We start from the raw sequence: 16,672 nt of genomic DNA on the forward strand, positions 1-16,672 counted from the left end.
CTGGTATGACTTCTGAGATTTAAGACTTCCATAAATTAAAAACGCGAATTCAATCCTCAATTTTCTTGCACTCCCCACACCCTTCTATGTTGCTGACTTTCCTCAGTAAAGTAGAACCTTTATTTACACCCATTTTACATCATTACCACTGCTTCACCTCCATTCGCATTCCCTTTGTCTTTTGCTGTGAACACCCTTACAATCCCATTCATTCCTATCCCCTCCCTGTCAACAGCTTTAAAAAGCATCATTTTAAAACTCCTTTCAATTCTGAAACTGTCATACCAGACTCAAAACACTAACTCTGCTGCTGTGTCCATAAATGCTTCCGAATCTGAGTAACTTCTAGCACTTTTTGTTTTTATATGAGTGAAACAGTACCCTATATACTGGGGAGGACATGGCGACCTTATGCTTGCAGAGTTTGTCTGTCACAGAATAGCTGAGAGATATTGGCAAAGTTATTGACTCTCTTACTACTGGCAAAGCTCCAGATGCTGATGCTAGTCTATCTGAACTCATCCAGCACAAGGAAACCAGCACCTGGAGCAGCATGACCAGATATACCTCTGCACAAGGCAAGGCACAGTGCCTCATGATATGCCTAATTAGACAGCTCAGTCCCTGTTCAAGAACAAGGCGACGACAGTGATCACATTAACTACTGCCATTACCCTGTCGAACACCATGTCAAAAATATTTTTTTTCCTTTGTGTAGAATGGCAGATCAATTCCATTTTCTAACGTGGTTTTAAAATCTACAATCCTCTTCATCCACCAACTGAACAAAGAATGCCGTCCACTACTTTCATTGATCTCACCAAGACATTCAACCATTTGAGGAGAGATGATCTGTTTAAGCTGCTAGAGAAAACTGAGGAAGGGTCACTGGACCCGAAACGTTAACTCTGTTTTCTCCTTCACGGATGCTGCCAGACATGCTGAGCTTTTTAAGCAACTTGCTTTTGTTCCTGACTTACAACATCTGCAGTTCTTTTGGTTTTTATTTTGCTCGAGAAGACAGGCTGCCCACCAAAGCTACTCAATGTGATTGTTTAAGGACAGTTGTGAAGGGATGGCCCACAATAGGGTCAAAGACAGTTCTGTTTAACACACATTCTTTCTGCATATTCTTCCCTCTGCTATTATCACATGCCTTCAGTTGCTCTCTGGAGATATCTACATTTCAGTTTTTGAAGAAAACAGTTTAGCCTTACCTGGCAGAGATACACATAGAGTCACTATGCATGTATACTCTCAATCAATACACATGCGTTACTAAGCCAGCACTGCTGTTGCTGGCTCAGACAATTTTTATCAAATGGTTGAGGGCTATATTCTCAAACTTTCTGCACAGTGAAATAGTTACTGGACATCAAACTATTGGATACCTATACAAGGACACCTACAAGTTAGACATTAACCCTGACATAGACAAACTGGAAGATGGTCACCCCTGGAACCTGACTGACTGGAGATGCCCTGGAGAAGATTAAGTGAAATGTACAGATTAACTGGCAAAGAACCCAAAGAAAACAAAGGCAGGGAAATCCTGCACCTTCCCAACTCACTGTTGTCATCTACAGCAAACAAACTCCTGTGCCAGGGTGGGTCACATGAGCCACATCAGATAATGATTAAACAGAGTTGACTGCAAAGAAATTACCTTATGAAATGGAAGGCTGGAAAACACAAAAAACAATGATCAGGAGCTTCCACTTAGTTACCACACCACCATGCTCCCTGGTTAGCATTTCTGTCTCAGGTCTGCTGCAGTCCTCCATTGAGACTCAGTGCAAGCTGGAAGAACAGCATATCTGTTTATTATTAAAAACCTCCATACTTTCCTTAATCAGATCCCAACTAATAATTAAGATCTTAATGTAATTATTACTAATATATGCACCATTTACAGCTCGAGACATAAAATACTCAAAAGCACAATTGCTTTCTAATACTTGAATTGCACTGTTATTTTCTTATTATTTTATCAATTAGGATAGAATGCAAATCAAAATTAGAATGCAATTCCTCAAACAATGATTTTGTCTCGAATACACAGAAAATTGGTTCTTCATTTCCTGTGGTGCAAGAACTCTGGGGATATTCTGAAGCAGCCAATTATCACTCTGATGATTATGTACCTTGTGCTGTTACCATCTCGTGTGGACCTTGAAGGGAAGGTTAAGAATAATTTTATCGCTGTTTCAAGGGCACATTCTAATTGATAACTCCAAGGCCAGGCGTGGCATCAAGAAGGCTGAATAAAACTGGAGTCAACGCGAATCAGGAAAATACTCTCTGACTGGTTGGAGTCATGGTTGTGGTTTTTGGAGGCCAGACATCTCAGTTTCAGGACATCTCTGCAGGAGTTCCTCAAGGTAGTATCTTTGACCAAACAATCTCCAGCTGCTTCAATGATGTTCCTTCCTTCCCAGGTCAGACGTGGGGATGTTTGCTGATAATTGCTCAATATTTAGCATCATTTGTGACTCCTCTGATACTGAAGTAGTCTATGTCTAAATGCAACAAGTGCAGTACAATGGCAAGTGGCAACTAATACTTGTGCCAGACAAGTGCCATGCAATCAACGTTTCCGGACAGAAAGAATTTAAACATCACATCTGGAATTCACCGCCTCCTGATTCTCCAAACTCTGTCCACCATCAACAAGGCACATGTCATGAGTGTAATGGAATAGTCCCCTCTAGCCCAGACGAGTGCAGCCTTGACATCATTCAAGAAGCTTGATGCCAACTGGGACCACTCAGTCTGCTTGACTGATACCACACCAACATCCAGGCCCTCCTCCACCACTGACTTTAAATAGTAGCATGTACCCTCTACATGACAGACTGTAGAGATTCTCCAAGGCTTCTCAGATAGCATCTTCTAAGACCACTACCATACAGCAGGACAAGGCAGCAGATACATGGAAACATCATCGCCTGCAAATTCCTTTCCCACCTACATATTTTCTGAATTGGCAATATATTACCATCTTTCATTGTTATTGAGGCAGGATCCAGGAGCTTTCTCCTTAACAGTTTTGTGGGTCAACATGCAACACACAGACTGCAGTGGGTCAAGACATCTCAGCAGTACCTATTCCAGGGCAACAAGGGATGGACAATAAATGCTGGCCCAGCTAGAGACACCCACATCCCACGAACAAATTAAAAAATAATGTATGTTTTATTTACTGCACATTGTAAGCTAGATTAATTGTGGCTCAGAGTATAGTCTCAAAAATTGCTGACAAAGTAGCAGTGGGGTGATATCACTTGTTTTTATTAATGAGTAAATTCAACAGCAATTTCAAGGGAGTGATTAAATGCATAATATTGTTAATAGGGTTTGCAGTGCAACAACATATGTATGCTAGAAATTATAATATATATTAAGGACCCTGGTTCTTTACGAACAGAAATAATATGCTTTAAACTAATTAATTAAGGAAATACTCAGTTTCCTGGCCTGGTCATTCAGATCCCTGACAACTTATAAAGGGCACCACATTGTTTCCATCTCCCACTTCTAGCAACAAACATACCAATACCTCAATATTAAACAGTTTGTTTAATCTGTCCGACACTGGTCACCCTTCGCTGGCCTGCTGTAGCAATTTTTGGGCCAATATTAAGTAGGTCAGTCCAGACTATCATTCATATATGTGTATCTCTTAAATTTGAAACATTTTGGTGTTCTCCTATAGCGTGTGGAATGAAGGACAGATTGCCTACAAATTCCCTTCACTCGTCATGATATGTATCCGTTATACACCAATATATATACGCTTTGGTCCACAAAAACCCTGTACGTGTTTCATTTTTTGGGAGGGGGGAAATGGATTGTTGTTTAAGTGGTTAACTAGTTTGTTAACAAATGAATTGAAATGATATGGATCCTCAAGGGGGTTGGGGGTGGGCGGGATGGGGGTTGTGTGAGGTGGTGAACCACGTGTCAAACCTCTGATGACATTTTCACATCTGCTCAATAGATGCTTTTCTAATAGCCTCTTTGGTTAGGCTATTCATCCAACATACTATCTTCATTCTTGAGTGTAAACATAGATACAAAGTAATCATTCAATGCGTCTGCCATATTTCTGTTTTTATGTATGCAACCATTGGTAGTATTGAGTGGTTAATATTGCTCTTAAAAACACACTTTTTGCTAATATGGTTGCAAAAGGTTTTTGTGTTGATTTTGACATAACTTAGATTGGGAGCCATTGGAAACAAAATACTATCATTGGTTTATTACCAATGCATGAATGTATAGACACCTTTCTCATGCAGTGGATAAATATGCACCAGCTCCTGCAAATCTGCAGTCCATTTTGTTTTAGAAACTTGTTGCTTATTGTGGAGTCTTCAATGGCTGAATTTCGAAGATAATAGACTTGCAGCACTTATGTTACACATGTGCTTTTGAATAGGTTAATGACTGAAACACAAATTAATAATTTAGGTTATCATATATACAGCATTTTCAGTCCTTTACTGGACAAAAAATACAGTGCAGAGCTAATTCCTACCAATTTCAATAAATACAGTTGACGTTGACCTGCAGGTTGACTTAACTGTGCTGAAAAAGCATCTACACATTCATTCTTAAGTCAGAAGTCGCATGACACCAGGTTACAGTTCAACAGGTTTCTTTGAAATCACAAGCTTTCATAGCACTGCTCCTTCACCTAACAAAGGAGCAATGCCTCAAAAGCTTGTGATTTCAAATAAACTTGTTAGGTTATAACCTGGTGTCATGTGACTTCTGACTTTGTCCACCCCAGTCCAACTTCAACACCTCCACCTCATTCTTGTATTGTTCAGTCTTAGAAAATATCAATTCTCATATTGCATTTGTCTTAGGAGGAAGAATGAATTAGAGTTTTCTTAGCCTCGTCATAATCTGCATCGTTTTCAACATCAACATCCGTGTTCTCTATCTCTATCGTAAGTATTCTACCTATAATGCAAAGGCAAAACTCTCTTTTTGCAAAGATTTGTAACATGAAAATCAATATCAAAATGACATTATTTCTTTACTTGAAGAGTCAACCAAAACCTAGCACAGCTGACTCAGGGTTTTAGCCTTTCCAGGACCATATTAATGTTTAACTAACATTACAACTCAAACAAATAAATAAAATACAAATGGACCTATGGTCATTTAAACACTCACCAGCAATTTTGGGGAATGTAGTGTAATAGTGATATCACCAGACTGGTAATCCAGATACCCAGGCCAAAGCTCTGGACACACAGGTATAAATTCAGTGGTACTATCATTATCAATGGATGTAAAATTCCATTTAATTCTGCTCATGTGCTCCAGGGAAGACAAGTTGCCATCTTTACCTGTTCTAGTCAATATGGGACTCCAGATGAACAGTAATATGGTTGATTCTTAACAGTCGTCTGAAATAGCCTAAGAAACTAAGTCAACGGAATTTAGGATGGATATCAAATGCTGACCGTGCCAGGGTTGCCCAAATCCCAAAAAATATAATCAAAACAGAAATTCAAAACTCTAATCTTTGTGTTCAAATGCCTTCCCTATCACTGTAACCCTCTCTTCACAACTCCACTTCCTTTGCCTCACAGTTAGTGGCCATACCAACAATTGTCTAGTCCCCAACTTAATTAGTTCACTTTCCAAACCTTGGCACTCCTCCATCAGAAAGCTCCCAAACTTCCCAACTTTCCCTTTATGGAACACAAAAGCTACGTTCTAGTCTTCAGCAACCATCCCAGAGTAAATAATGACATTTTCATTTTACAGGTTATACTTTTTAAAAACAAATAATCTTTTCTGGTTTCTGTCAATATTTGTTTGTAAAGAAATCATGAGTGCAAATGTAACTTTAAGTATAAATTTCATAATATGGCATTAACATTCCTAAAAGAGAAATAGTACAGAAGGATAAGGGAACTGAAAACATTCATCATGTACATCAACATAGTCGAAGCAAGGCACTTGGGACAGTCGACAGTTGCTCTCAATTGTGAGATATCATTGTTTACAAGCATAAACTATTTCAGTAGCATTAGGAAAAGGTTTGTGGCAATACAGATAGAAAACAATGGAACTTCATGCTACGTAGAAAAGCATGCAGCTCAGAACAGCAAAGTACACCTCTACACAATGAAACAATGCAAAGGCTGATATTGGATTTTATTTAAAAACCTGTTAACCTTTCTCTCTTTGACAAACATTTTCACCAACTTTACATCAAAGTAAAAATCATTGGTCAGGTATAAATAAGGAACGGGTCTCTTAGGCATCCCTTTCCCAGCAAATTTCAAAGTTTGTCCTTAAAATAGCTACAGTTCAAGATAGCTTGTACACATTAGCATCGTCTGCAGGTTTACATTTTGACACTAGTACATTTAACTTACTTCACATTTTCCTTTAATTCATATTCTTCAAGTCTTTTCATCAGTAAGTGAACTGTGTTAGGGTGTAGCTTTTAAATGAAGCTGATCACTGAATTTGAGTAAAGCAACTCTAAAGATATTCAACCATTCTGAACTTTCAAAATTCATTGCATTTCCCAACGCCATTTAACATACTAAAACTGTACTGCTCTTAATGAATGAAAGCTAGTTTTCCAGATGAACAGATCTTCTTTTACAAATTTGAGCAGAATCTCTCTAAATTCAATGAATGATCACAACATTGGTCAAAGACGGGTTTAAACGATTCCCAACCCTGTTCTTAGACACAAAATTTGGGTTATTGGGAAATCCAGCAAAAAAAAATGGGCCATATAAACTGGTCTCAGGGCATTCACAAGTTCAAAAATGATTAGAGTAACAAGTAAAAAGTGTCAGGTTGTAAAAACTATCTCAGCAAATCTTTTTGACACCTTATTAAGTATTTCCAAGAAACCTTTAACCTTCGAGAACACAAGAAACTAACAATTATCAACATACATGACAAGTACTCCATAAACAGTGTGTCTTCTGATTTTTTTTTATTTTAAATACCAGAAAAACAAACCTGTGCAACATTACCTTCCTGTTGTCTTCAACCTCACGAATCAATGATTTTATTAGCAATGTTCTAATTAATGATGTGATATATTTTTACAGTCTGTAAACATTATGCTATACATTCCAAGTAATTTTTTAAAGGCTAGCTCAAATTTTGCAATAGGCCATAAACAATGCATCGTCATAAATGGTTATAAAGTAATCCATCTTTTCCTTAATTTGTGCAATTTTCAGTTCTATGGCTCTATTTGGCACGCTGATATGAAACTGGGGAGGACATTCCATTTTATGTTGAAGAATTTCTAATGAGAGGCTTTTTTTTTAAATTTGGAAGATATTCTTTGAAAAAAAAGTTGCATAACCTTTCATTTTGTTTACAGTGGCAGTGCTGGGCTATGAACCATCTTCCCCACTTTGCAGCGAGTGACCATGTCAAAAGGTTTCAGGTGAGGTGTAAAATTGCTCAGACTCAGTGGTAAGCTCTTACAACATTATACAGAATATGCACTTTCATTCTAATTTCAGAAGAGTTCTCTACTCTGCACTGCGACAACTGTTAGCTGCACTTATGTCAAACCCCCAAGTTACTATCAATTGCATCTAATCTGATTGCACTTCTAAGTATTTTTGCCACTTACTTTGTGTAATCACTAACTCATTTCACTTCTAACAATTTTTAGCAATCATAAAAAGAAAGTGGGTCTTTTCCCTCAGGCCAACGCAGTGGGCAACAGAAGAACAGCCGAACCCACTGGAGTTGTCTAATAACAAGGTGATCCAATTCGAAAGAAGCATTGCATACATTTGATCAGCAGTACATTAAAATGCAGTTTGGACAGGCTGACACAGCAAACAAAGACGGTAGCTTTTTACCTTTCAGGTGCCTGTTGAAGCTATTTACTGATGCAAGGCCAACTGAATCCACCATAAAGATGGGAAGTGAGTCAGGAATGGATAGGTAGTCAGATCTCAAGTTAACTGTTCTATTTGAGTCTTTGTGTACAAATTCAGAGATCTTCGGTGAAAAGTTTCAAGTCAGCAGTAAAAGTTCTATGATGCCTGAAACATTTTAAAAAAGTGACTGACTGGAGAAGAGGTGAAACTGTGCAGACGGTTGCCACACGTGCCCTTCTGTGTTTCCATTCTGCAGTGCTGAGCTCACCCCTGGTGACTGACAATAAACAATTCTTACTGACAAGTGATATGCACTAATGAGAAACCACACGTCACAATTCCACTAAGATGAATACAACCTTGTGAAGATCATTGGCAGAAAGGTCAGAAAAAAAAGGCCGGTTTATAATTACACCAAGGTATTTATAAATCTAGTGCATCTCGGAGTTCGCTTTATCCTGAAATATGTAGAGATTGTTTGTCGCTGCTACAGCTATTATGTTCTCTGTTGGATGCCAAGCCATGTGCAGGATCTTCTTGTTAAAGTCTAAACTGTCAACACTAATTTCATCCTTTCGCCTCTTGCCTCCTGTGCAGACTTTACGCGGTTTCAGCACAGCTCGTGGCTTACTGTTCTCCCGGGAAGCTTCCAGTGTGACATCTCTTTTTGTGTTGCGGTCAAACATCCTGAAGAAATTATTGTAGGCCCCAGTCATAATAACACTGTGGAAAAAAAGACATTCAAATTTTAGTCAAAGGAAATGTATATTAGATAGTTAATCATACGGTCTTCTATCAGCTTTCCGTCAAGGACAGATGTCACATGACACCAGGTTATGGAGCACTCTGAAACCTTGTGATTTCAAATAAACCTGTTGGACTATAACCTGGTGTCATGAGAGTTCTGACCTTGTCCACCCCAGTCCTCCATTCCATAAGTCAGTCAGTCAGTCTGAATTATATTTATGAATGCTCATGTTTTCAAAAATTCAAAGCCAAAAGCCAGGTTGAATTTAACAGTAGAGATAGTAAGAACTGCTGATGCTGGAGTCACAAATAACGCAGTGTGAAGCTGGATGTACACAGCAGGCCAGGCAGCATCAGAGGAGTGGGAAAGCTGATGTTTTGGGTCGGGACCCTGCTTCAGAAAAATGAAGGGTCCCGACCCGAAACATCGGCTTTCCTGCTCCTCTGATGCTGCCTGGCCTGCTGTGGTCCTCCAGCTCCACTGTGAATTTAAATAGCAGTTAGAGTTTCAAACACCAACAGATATTTGTCATTTCTTCCCAGCTGAAAACTTTGATTGTGAAAGCATCTATTTCATAGCAAACAAATTGGAGATGGTAATGTACTGGTAATATCACTGGACTGATCCAGAACCCCAGGCTAATATTCTGAGAAAACAAAGTGTGAAGCTGGATGAACACAGCAGGCCAAGCAGCATCTCAGGAGCACAAAAGCTGACGTTTCGGGCCTAGACCCTTCATCAGAGAGGGGGATGGGGAGAGGAAACTGGAATAAATAGGGAGAGAGGGGGAGGCGGGCCAAAGATGGAGAGAAAAGAAGATAGGTAGAGAGGAGAGTATAGGTGAGGAGTTAGGGAGAGGACAGGTCAGTCCAGGGAAGATGGACAGGTCAAGGAGACGGGATGAGGTGGTAGGTAGGAAATGGAGGTGCGGCTTGAGGTGGGAGGAAGGGATGGGTGAGAGGAAGAACAGGTTAGGGAAGCAGAGACAGGCTGGGCTGGTTTTGGGATGCTGTGGGGGGAGGGGACGAGCTGGGCTGGTTTTGGGATACAGCAGGGGAAGGGGAGATTTTGAAGCTTGTGAAGTCCACATTGATACCATTGGGCTGCAGGGTTCCCAAGTGGAATATGAGTTGCTGTTCTTACAACCTTCGGGTGGCATCATTGTGGCACTGCAGGAGGCCCATGATGGACATGTCGTCTGAGGAATGGGAGGGGGAGTTAAAATGGTTTGCGACTGGGAGGTGCAGTTGTTTGTTGCGAACCGAGCGGAGGTGTTCTGCAAAGCGGTCCCCAAAAGCGGACGCTCGGGGACCGCTTTGCAGAACACCTCCGCTCGGTTCGCAACAAACAACTGCACCTCCCAGTCGCAAACCATTTTAACCCCCTCCCATTCCTCAGACGACATGTCCATCATGGGCCTCTTGCAGTGCCACAATGATGCCACCCGAAAGTTACAAGAACAGCAACTCATATTCCGCTTGGGAACCCTGCAGCCCAATGGTATTAATGTGGACTTCACAAACTTCAAAATCTCCTCTTGCCCCACTGCATCCCAAAACAAGCCAAGCCTGTCTCCGCTTCCCTAACCTGTTCTTCCTCTCACCCATCCCTTCCTCCCAACTCAAGCCGCACCTCCATTTCCTAACTACTAACCTCATCCCGCCTCCTTGACCTATCCGTCTTCCCTGGACTGACCTATCCCTTCCCTACCTCCCCACCTATACTCTCTCCATCTATCTTGTTTTCTCTCCATCTTCGGTCTGCCTCCCCCTCTCTCCCTATTTATTCCAGTTCCCTCTCCCCACTCCCCCTCTCTGATAAAGGGTCTAGGCCCGAAACGTCAGCTTTTGTGATCCTGAGTTGCTGCTTGGCCTGCTGTGTTCATCCAGCTCCACACTTTGTTATCTTGGATTCTTCGGCATCTGCAGTTCCCATTATCACGAATATTCTGGGAATCCGGGTTTGAATGGGATGGTGAAATCTGAATTCAATAATAATCTGGAATAAAAAATAGACATGAAATAAGAAGGTTTTGTTGCAAAAATCCATGTTTTTATTCATTCGGGTAAGGCTCACGTCCTTTAGGAACAGAATTCTAAATCCATCCTAAGTCTGGCCTACATGTAACTCCAGATCCACAGCAATGTGACTGACTCTAAACTGCCATCTGGACAATTAGCAAAGGGCAATCAATGCTCTCCTTTATTGAAAAATTTAAAGAAAAATACCTCCAATCTACCTATTTCTATGATAGAGCATGCTAATACCCAAAATAGTGAGAAACAGCTTTATTTAACTTTCAAATATTGAATACCTCTATAATCTGAAATCAAGCATGTGTTCAGTGCAACCAATTGAAATTGACTCTGCCTTCAGTTTTATAAGGACACAATAATATTTGTTTCCATCTGACAGGCAAAGGCATAGTGATCATGTTTCACAAATCAGAAGCTGTATCCACACTGCAGCAACTGGTCCCATGATAGCTGGAATATGGATTCCAATCAGGCATTTATTATCTACATTACCTATCTCAAGCTACTACATTCTGTCCTGCGGAGTACAGAGTTCCCTCCTTGAAATGTATTTTTTTTAAAAGAGAGAATTAGTCAGTAGCCTCCATGTTAGAGGTTTCAAAAACTCTCAACACATTTTAAAATAATATCTCCAGGAGATCCAAGTGAAACCATTCATTTCCGAAACTCAGTTTCATGCAGTACTGAGTGTCCCATACAGAATTAAGCCACGTCCAATGGGTCTTAAACCACTATGGTCTGTAGTCAGATCCAAACTCCAGATTTATTTTGTAATTTATAATTAGATGTGAAGGAAAAACGTAATTAAAGAAAAACACATTGAATGCTTTGTCATCTTTCAACGCATAGATTAAATTAATGTTGATAATATAAGCCAATACGAATAGACAACTCTATTTATTAAGCCTCTTACTTTGGCTTTTTTTTTTAAAAAAAGCATCTGAAGTGACAATGTTCACCAGACAGAAATTCATGCTGCAGTACAGTTCTACAAATGCAGGTTCCTACCACTTACAGTTTCCACAAACAGATTTGCCCTGTACACATGACATCTAGGATAACATTGAAGCTGAAATCCTGTGTGGAGAGGATAATATTTTATCTTTTTCAAAAAGGTATTTGAAAAACATTTTAAAAGCTAGAGACTGCAGAAAGCCTGACAGTTAACTAAATTTATTATTCCCAAACTCTTCAACTTACGGTTAAATTCAGTAACACTGATTGACTCAAAACATTGCATACTAAGGGCTTCCAGGGAAGAGAAGGGTGCTAATTGAGGCATGTTTATTTAACCCTACTTGAAGAAGACCAAAGTTCATACTTTGATACATTATGTGTTTCATACAGGAAGAGATGGATGGAATATATTCATCATATATCCTTTTAACATAGCTGCTGTTCAGTTTTTAATCTACTGTTACGCATAAATGCTTTCTCTCCTCCAACCATTGTTGCAACAAAAAGAAATTTACTCTTTGTTACACTCGCAAATACAAATCTACCTTAAATCTAGCCCACCATTCCCCACTGTAATGAAGACCTGTTCGATTCAGTTCACAGCATAAATGAATGCTGTCTTCCTGTATTAAAATGTGTAAATTCACATTAATACAGAGATGATGGGACATTTTTTTCCCCTGAGCAACAGAGACTGAGGGAAGACCTTATCGAGGTTCATAAAATCAGAAGAGGCAAAGATTAGGTGAACAGCCAAGATCCCCCCATTGCACCGTCGTCCAAAACTAGAAGGCATAGGTTTAAGGGAAGAGGGGAAAGATTTAACAGGAAAATGAGAGGCATCTTTTCACACAGAGCGTGATGCCTATATGTAACGGGCTACCACAGGAAGTGGTAGAGACACATACAATTACAATACTTAAAAGACGTTTGTACATGTACATGAATAAAAATGGTTTAGTGGGATATGGACCAATCACAGGCAAATGGGTTGAGTTCAGTTTGGAAAAGCTGATTGGCATTGACAATTTGGATCGAAGGGTCTGTTTCTGTGCTGTATGACTCTGTCTCTCTATATTCTGCATCCTGAAGGTAGGCTGCAATGCTGAACAATGCAGGAGTTCCACAGCAGCAGGTAGAAATTGCTCACCAATTAGAAAAAATGAAGACCATTTAAAAAGCTCTTTCATTACCACATTTTACAAGTATAGCGTGTAGTCCACTTCTCTGTCGAGACATTCCTGGGACGTAGAGGGAATTGCAGGTACTGAAGACTACGGGTAGTTGGTGGCAGCTCAGAATTTCAGAACTTAGGTACCCTACTCAAACATTTACTTGAGGATTTTTCCTTAAAAGAAATTGCACTTTGACTGTTCAAAATCTATGTTGAGCATATTAATCAGCTTTAAGTAGTGCTTTTGCAGTTGAGGCTTGTGGTAATGGCAAAGGGTTAGACTCAGGTCCCAGCTGCATTTTGTTCTCATATCACTTTGACAGCTTCTTTTGCATATGCTCAATAACAATTTGTTGAATAAAGATATTGCTGACCCTTTATTCTGTGCCATGACCCAGTATAGGTGACTGGTTTGTGTGTTCAGACCCTGCATAAATTCAATGTAATTCTTTGTACTAGAGATCCTGACTGACTGCAGGGGGCCTCATTGCTATCTATGCTTTACTTCGACTCCAGATCATAAATCAATTTAAGGTATTTAGAAACATAAATTTATATCATATTGTGATAATGTAAAGAAGCCTCAGACTTTCTAATACCTGATAATGTTAGCATCAAGTATGTTTTAATAGAAATGACCCAACAACCATAAACATTGCCTCATGTGGGAAACTAAATGCTTTCCGAGATAACATTAAGTAATTCAAACAAATTCTGAACATGCCCGAGCTCTTCAACCCTCTGAAATACGTCAGCTATAACTGGTTTGTGCCAAACCCCAGTAAATAGCAAGGTCTTAAACATTTTATTCCTCTCATATGACTAAAAACTTCCAGTCATTAGCCAGTTACCACTCATAAATGCAAGAATATTAAGCAGATTTCTTCTTGCACATGCGCAGTAAAAAGAACTCACTTCTTCCCCAATAATTCATAACAGAATGTCCAAGAAAAACAGTTCCCTCAAGGCCAGTTAGATCCACAACTACATCAGATGAAAATGAAACACAATGGACTAATGATAACAAAAATTCTGAGCTGTCATACCACTCTTTACAACCATTAATGTTCAGCGACGACGGAAAAGAGACTGTATAGTCTGTCAGATTACCAAAACTGAGCACATATTTCCCATGCTGTAATCAATTCCCCCTCACTCACTGTAAAAGGGCTCTTGTTTATAATCTTTCTAACTTCATTTTAGTTTTGAAAGAAAACGTGAAATTGAATTTTGTTGAAACATAGCCATTTGATACAAAATTGGCTGAAAACGGAATTAGACATCGCGACTGGGAAAGAGAGATGAGATGACAGAGAGAAGTCAATCATTCAAAATGACTTGAAATCATGGAATCATAGAATCCCTCCAGTGTGGAAGCAGGCCATTCGGCCCATGGGGTCCAAACTGCTCCTCTGAAGAGCATCCCACTTAGATCCAACCCTGCTACCCTATCCCTGTGACGCTGCATATCCCATGGTGAATGCACCTAACCTGCACAGCTTTGGACTGTGGGAGGAAACCAGAGCACACAGAGATCCACACAGATGCAGGGAGAATGTGCAAACTCCAAACAGTTGCTCAAGGCTCAACAAAACCAGCATTAGCTTTTTTTTTGCTCTCTCTTTGAATTATGAGTAAAGAAATAAATCAACAGGAAAACATGGCCCTGAAGGCAAATAATCAGCACATAAATCACACACCATGTGCCATAATGTAAAAGATACTGTCACTTAGCAACAAAAACTGTAACCTTTATGTGTGTCTAATCAACACTTCACAACATGTTAACACCAGTCTTAGAAATGAGTGAAGGTACAAAACAATAGGAGAATACTCTTTATCTAATCACACACGACCTTGAAATTCGGTACCTATTATGTTTCGAATATCATGAATATTACGTTAGGAATTTTAACCCACTCATATTTTCTCTCAGAATTTCACAACGAGAGACATTTTGTCAATCAGAATGGGTAGTTAACATCTGCAAAATCAAACAATATTAAGAAACTGAAGAACTGTGAAAACTCACGGTACACGATCAGCAAAAAAATCTAGTTTTATTTACAATTTGCATTAATCAATAATAAATTTTTTAACCCATCACAAAACAATAATGGTAAATGTTACAAGATTCTGTTGTTATGGACCAGGCCAGACCCCCTCAAAATATTTTAAGAACATGGCCTAGACCTTAACATTAGTTTGAAGGTATCATAGAATGAATCACAGAATCCTGACAGTGTGGAAACCAGATGCGATGTGCGTGTTCCAGGTGTGATGCAACTAGCCAAACCACTCCACTTTAAACCAAACACAATTTATTTAAACACTGCAGTTAAAACACAAACAAAAGAAAGCGCATAAGGTTTTTGAGAAGATTTGTACTTCAGGTTGTGGATGAGGTTGTAGACTTGTTCGCTGAGCCACCGTGTTCAATTGCAGACATTTCATCACCCTGCTCGGTAACATCGTCAGTGCACCTCAAGTGAAGTACTGGTGTTTTGTCCTCCTTGTTATTTATTTGCCTTGGTTTGCTGAGGTGGTTGGCATCACTTCTGGTTCTGATCTTTTAATAAGAAGCGGGGCAGAACATCAATGCTTCACTAGAGGCGCATGGACAATGTTACCTACAGGGTGATGAAACGTCTGCAATCAAACTCTGTGAACAAGTCTACACCGCAACAGATCACAACAAGACACAATACAGTCAGACACACTAGTCACTCTACCCTACCCATCAGAGATGACCCCAAGACTACTCAGACCTCTAGTTTTCAGGGAAGCCCACAAACTAACAACCACCCTATGATCAGAGATTATGGGAACTGCAGATGCTGGAGAATCCAAGATAACAAAGTGTGGGGCTGGATGAACACAACAGGCCAAGCAGCATCTCAGGAGCACAAAAGCTGACGTTTTGGGACTAGACCCTTCATCAGAAAAGCTTTTGTGCTCCTAAGATGCTGCTTGGCCTGCTGTGTTCATCCAGCCCCACACTTTGTTAATAACCACCCTGCGACAGCTTCTGACGAACGTAAAGGATCCCATACCCACAACCAATAAAACTAATGTAATATACAAAATACCATGCAAGGGCTGTGAGAAACACTACATAGACCAAACTGGAAGAAAACTGACAAGAAAAATACATGAACACCAACTAGCCACCAACAGACACGACTAACTCTCACTGATCTCAAAACACACAAACAAAGGACACGGATTGGACTGCGACAACACATCCATTATAGCACGAGCCAAACAGAAACATCCCAGGGAATCCCTGGAGGCCTGGCATTCCAACCTGAACTCTATCGACAAACACATGAACTGGACCCAATATACAAACCAGTGAAAAACAGAACCAGAAGTGATACCAACCACCCCAGCAAACCAAGGCATATAAATAACAAGTGGGACGGAACTGCAACACTTCATTGGAGGTGCACTGATGATGTTAGCTGTCATGGTGACAAAACATCCGCAATCAAACACACCAGCTTGCTGAGCAAGTCTACAATCTCAAAAGAAAGCAGAATTTAGAATAACAACTACTGGAAAACTTAACTGAATACTTGATACAGTAACAACGAATTAACTGTTCCAATATAGTAACATCCCGTAAACACACCTCTTGGCAAAAAGGTAAATTCAAACATGGATACTTACCAGGTAGGAGGTGATAACATTGAGAGAGATTGCAGAGAAAGTCAGTTAGGAATCATTTACTGAAGCTTGCAACCCTTCTGGTACTCAAACATGTTGTGACTCCAATAGCGAAAAAAAAGCGATAGCCTGAACTGGGAGAACTTGCCACTCCCCTTCCATTGTACAACTGTTCTAACCAAAAAACCTGAAG

The 16,672-nt window shown here is 39.9% G+C and overlaps 1 protein-coding gene across 7 annotated transcripts in view; it reads right to left on the reverse strand.

Moving 5' to 3' along the window:
* Nucleotides 1–6,161: 6,161 nt before the first annotated feature.
* The window catches only part of LOC125454329 (serine/threonine-protein phosphatase 2A 55 kDa regulatory subunit B gamma isoform), a 313,765-nt gene continuing 303,254 nt past the window's right edge, over nt 6,162–16,672 (reverse strand). For 6 of the 7 annotated variants that reach the window (XM_048534971.2, XM_048534999.2, XM_048534989.1 and 3 more), the window contains one exon: nt 6,162–8,618. In XM_048534971.2, coding sequence (XP_048390928.1) covers nt 8,327–8,618 — 292 coding nt within the window. In that variant the 3' untranslated portion in view covers nt 6,162–8,326. Of the gene's footprint in view, nt 8,619–10,528; nt 10,642–16,672 lie in introns of those variants that run through there. The other variant, XM_048535025.2, reaches the window with a different exon arrangement.

The sequence above is a fragment of the Stegostoma tigrinum genome, chromosome 1 (assembly GCF_030684315.1).
Source record: "Stegostoma tigrinum isolate sSteTig4 chromosome 1, sSteTig4.hap1, whole genome shotgun sequence".
In the NCBI taxonomy this organism is placed as follows: Eukaryota; Metazoa; Chordata; class Chondrichthyes; order Orectolobiformes; family Stegostomatidae; genus Stegostoma; species Stegostoma tigrinum.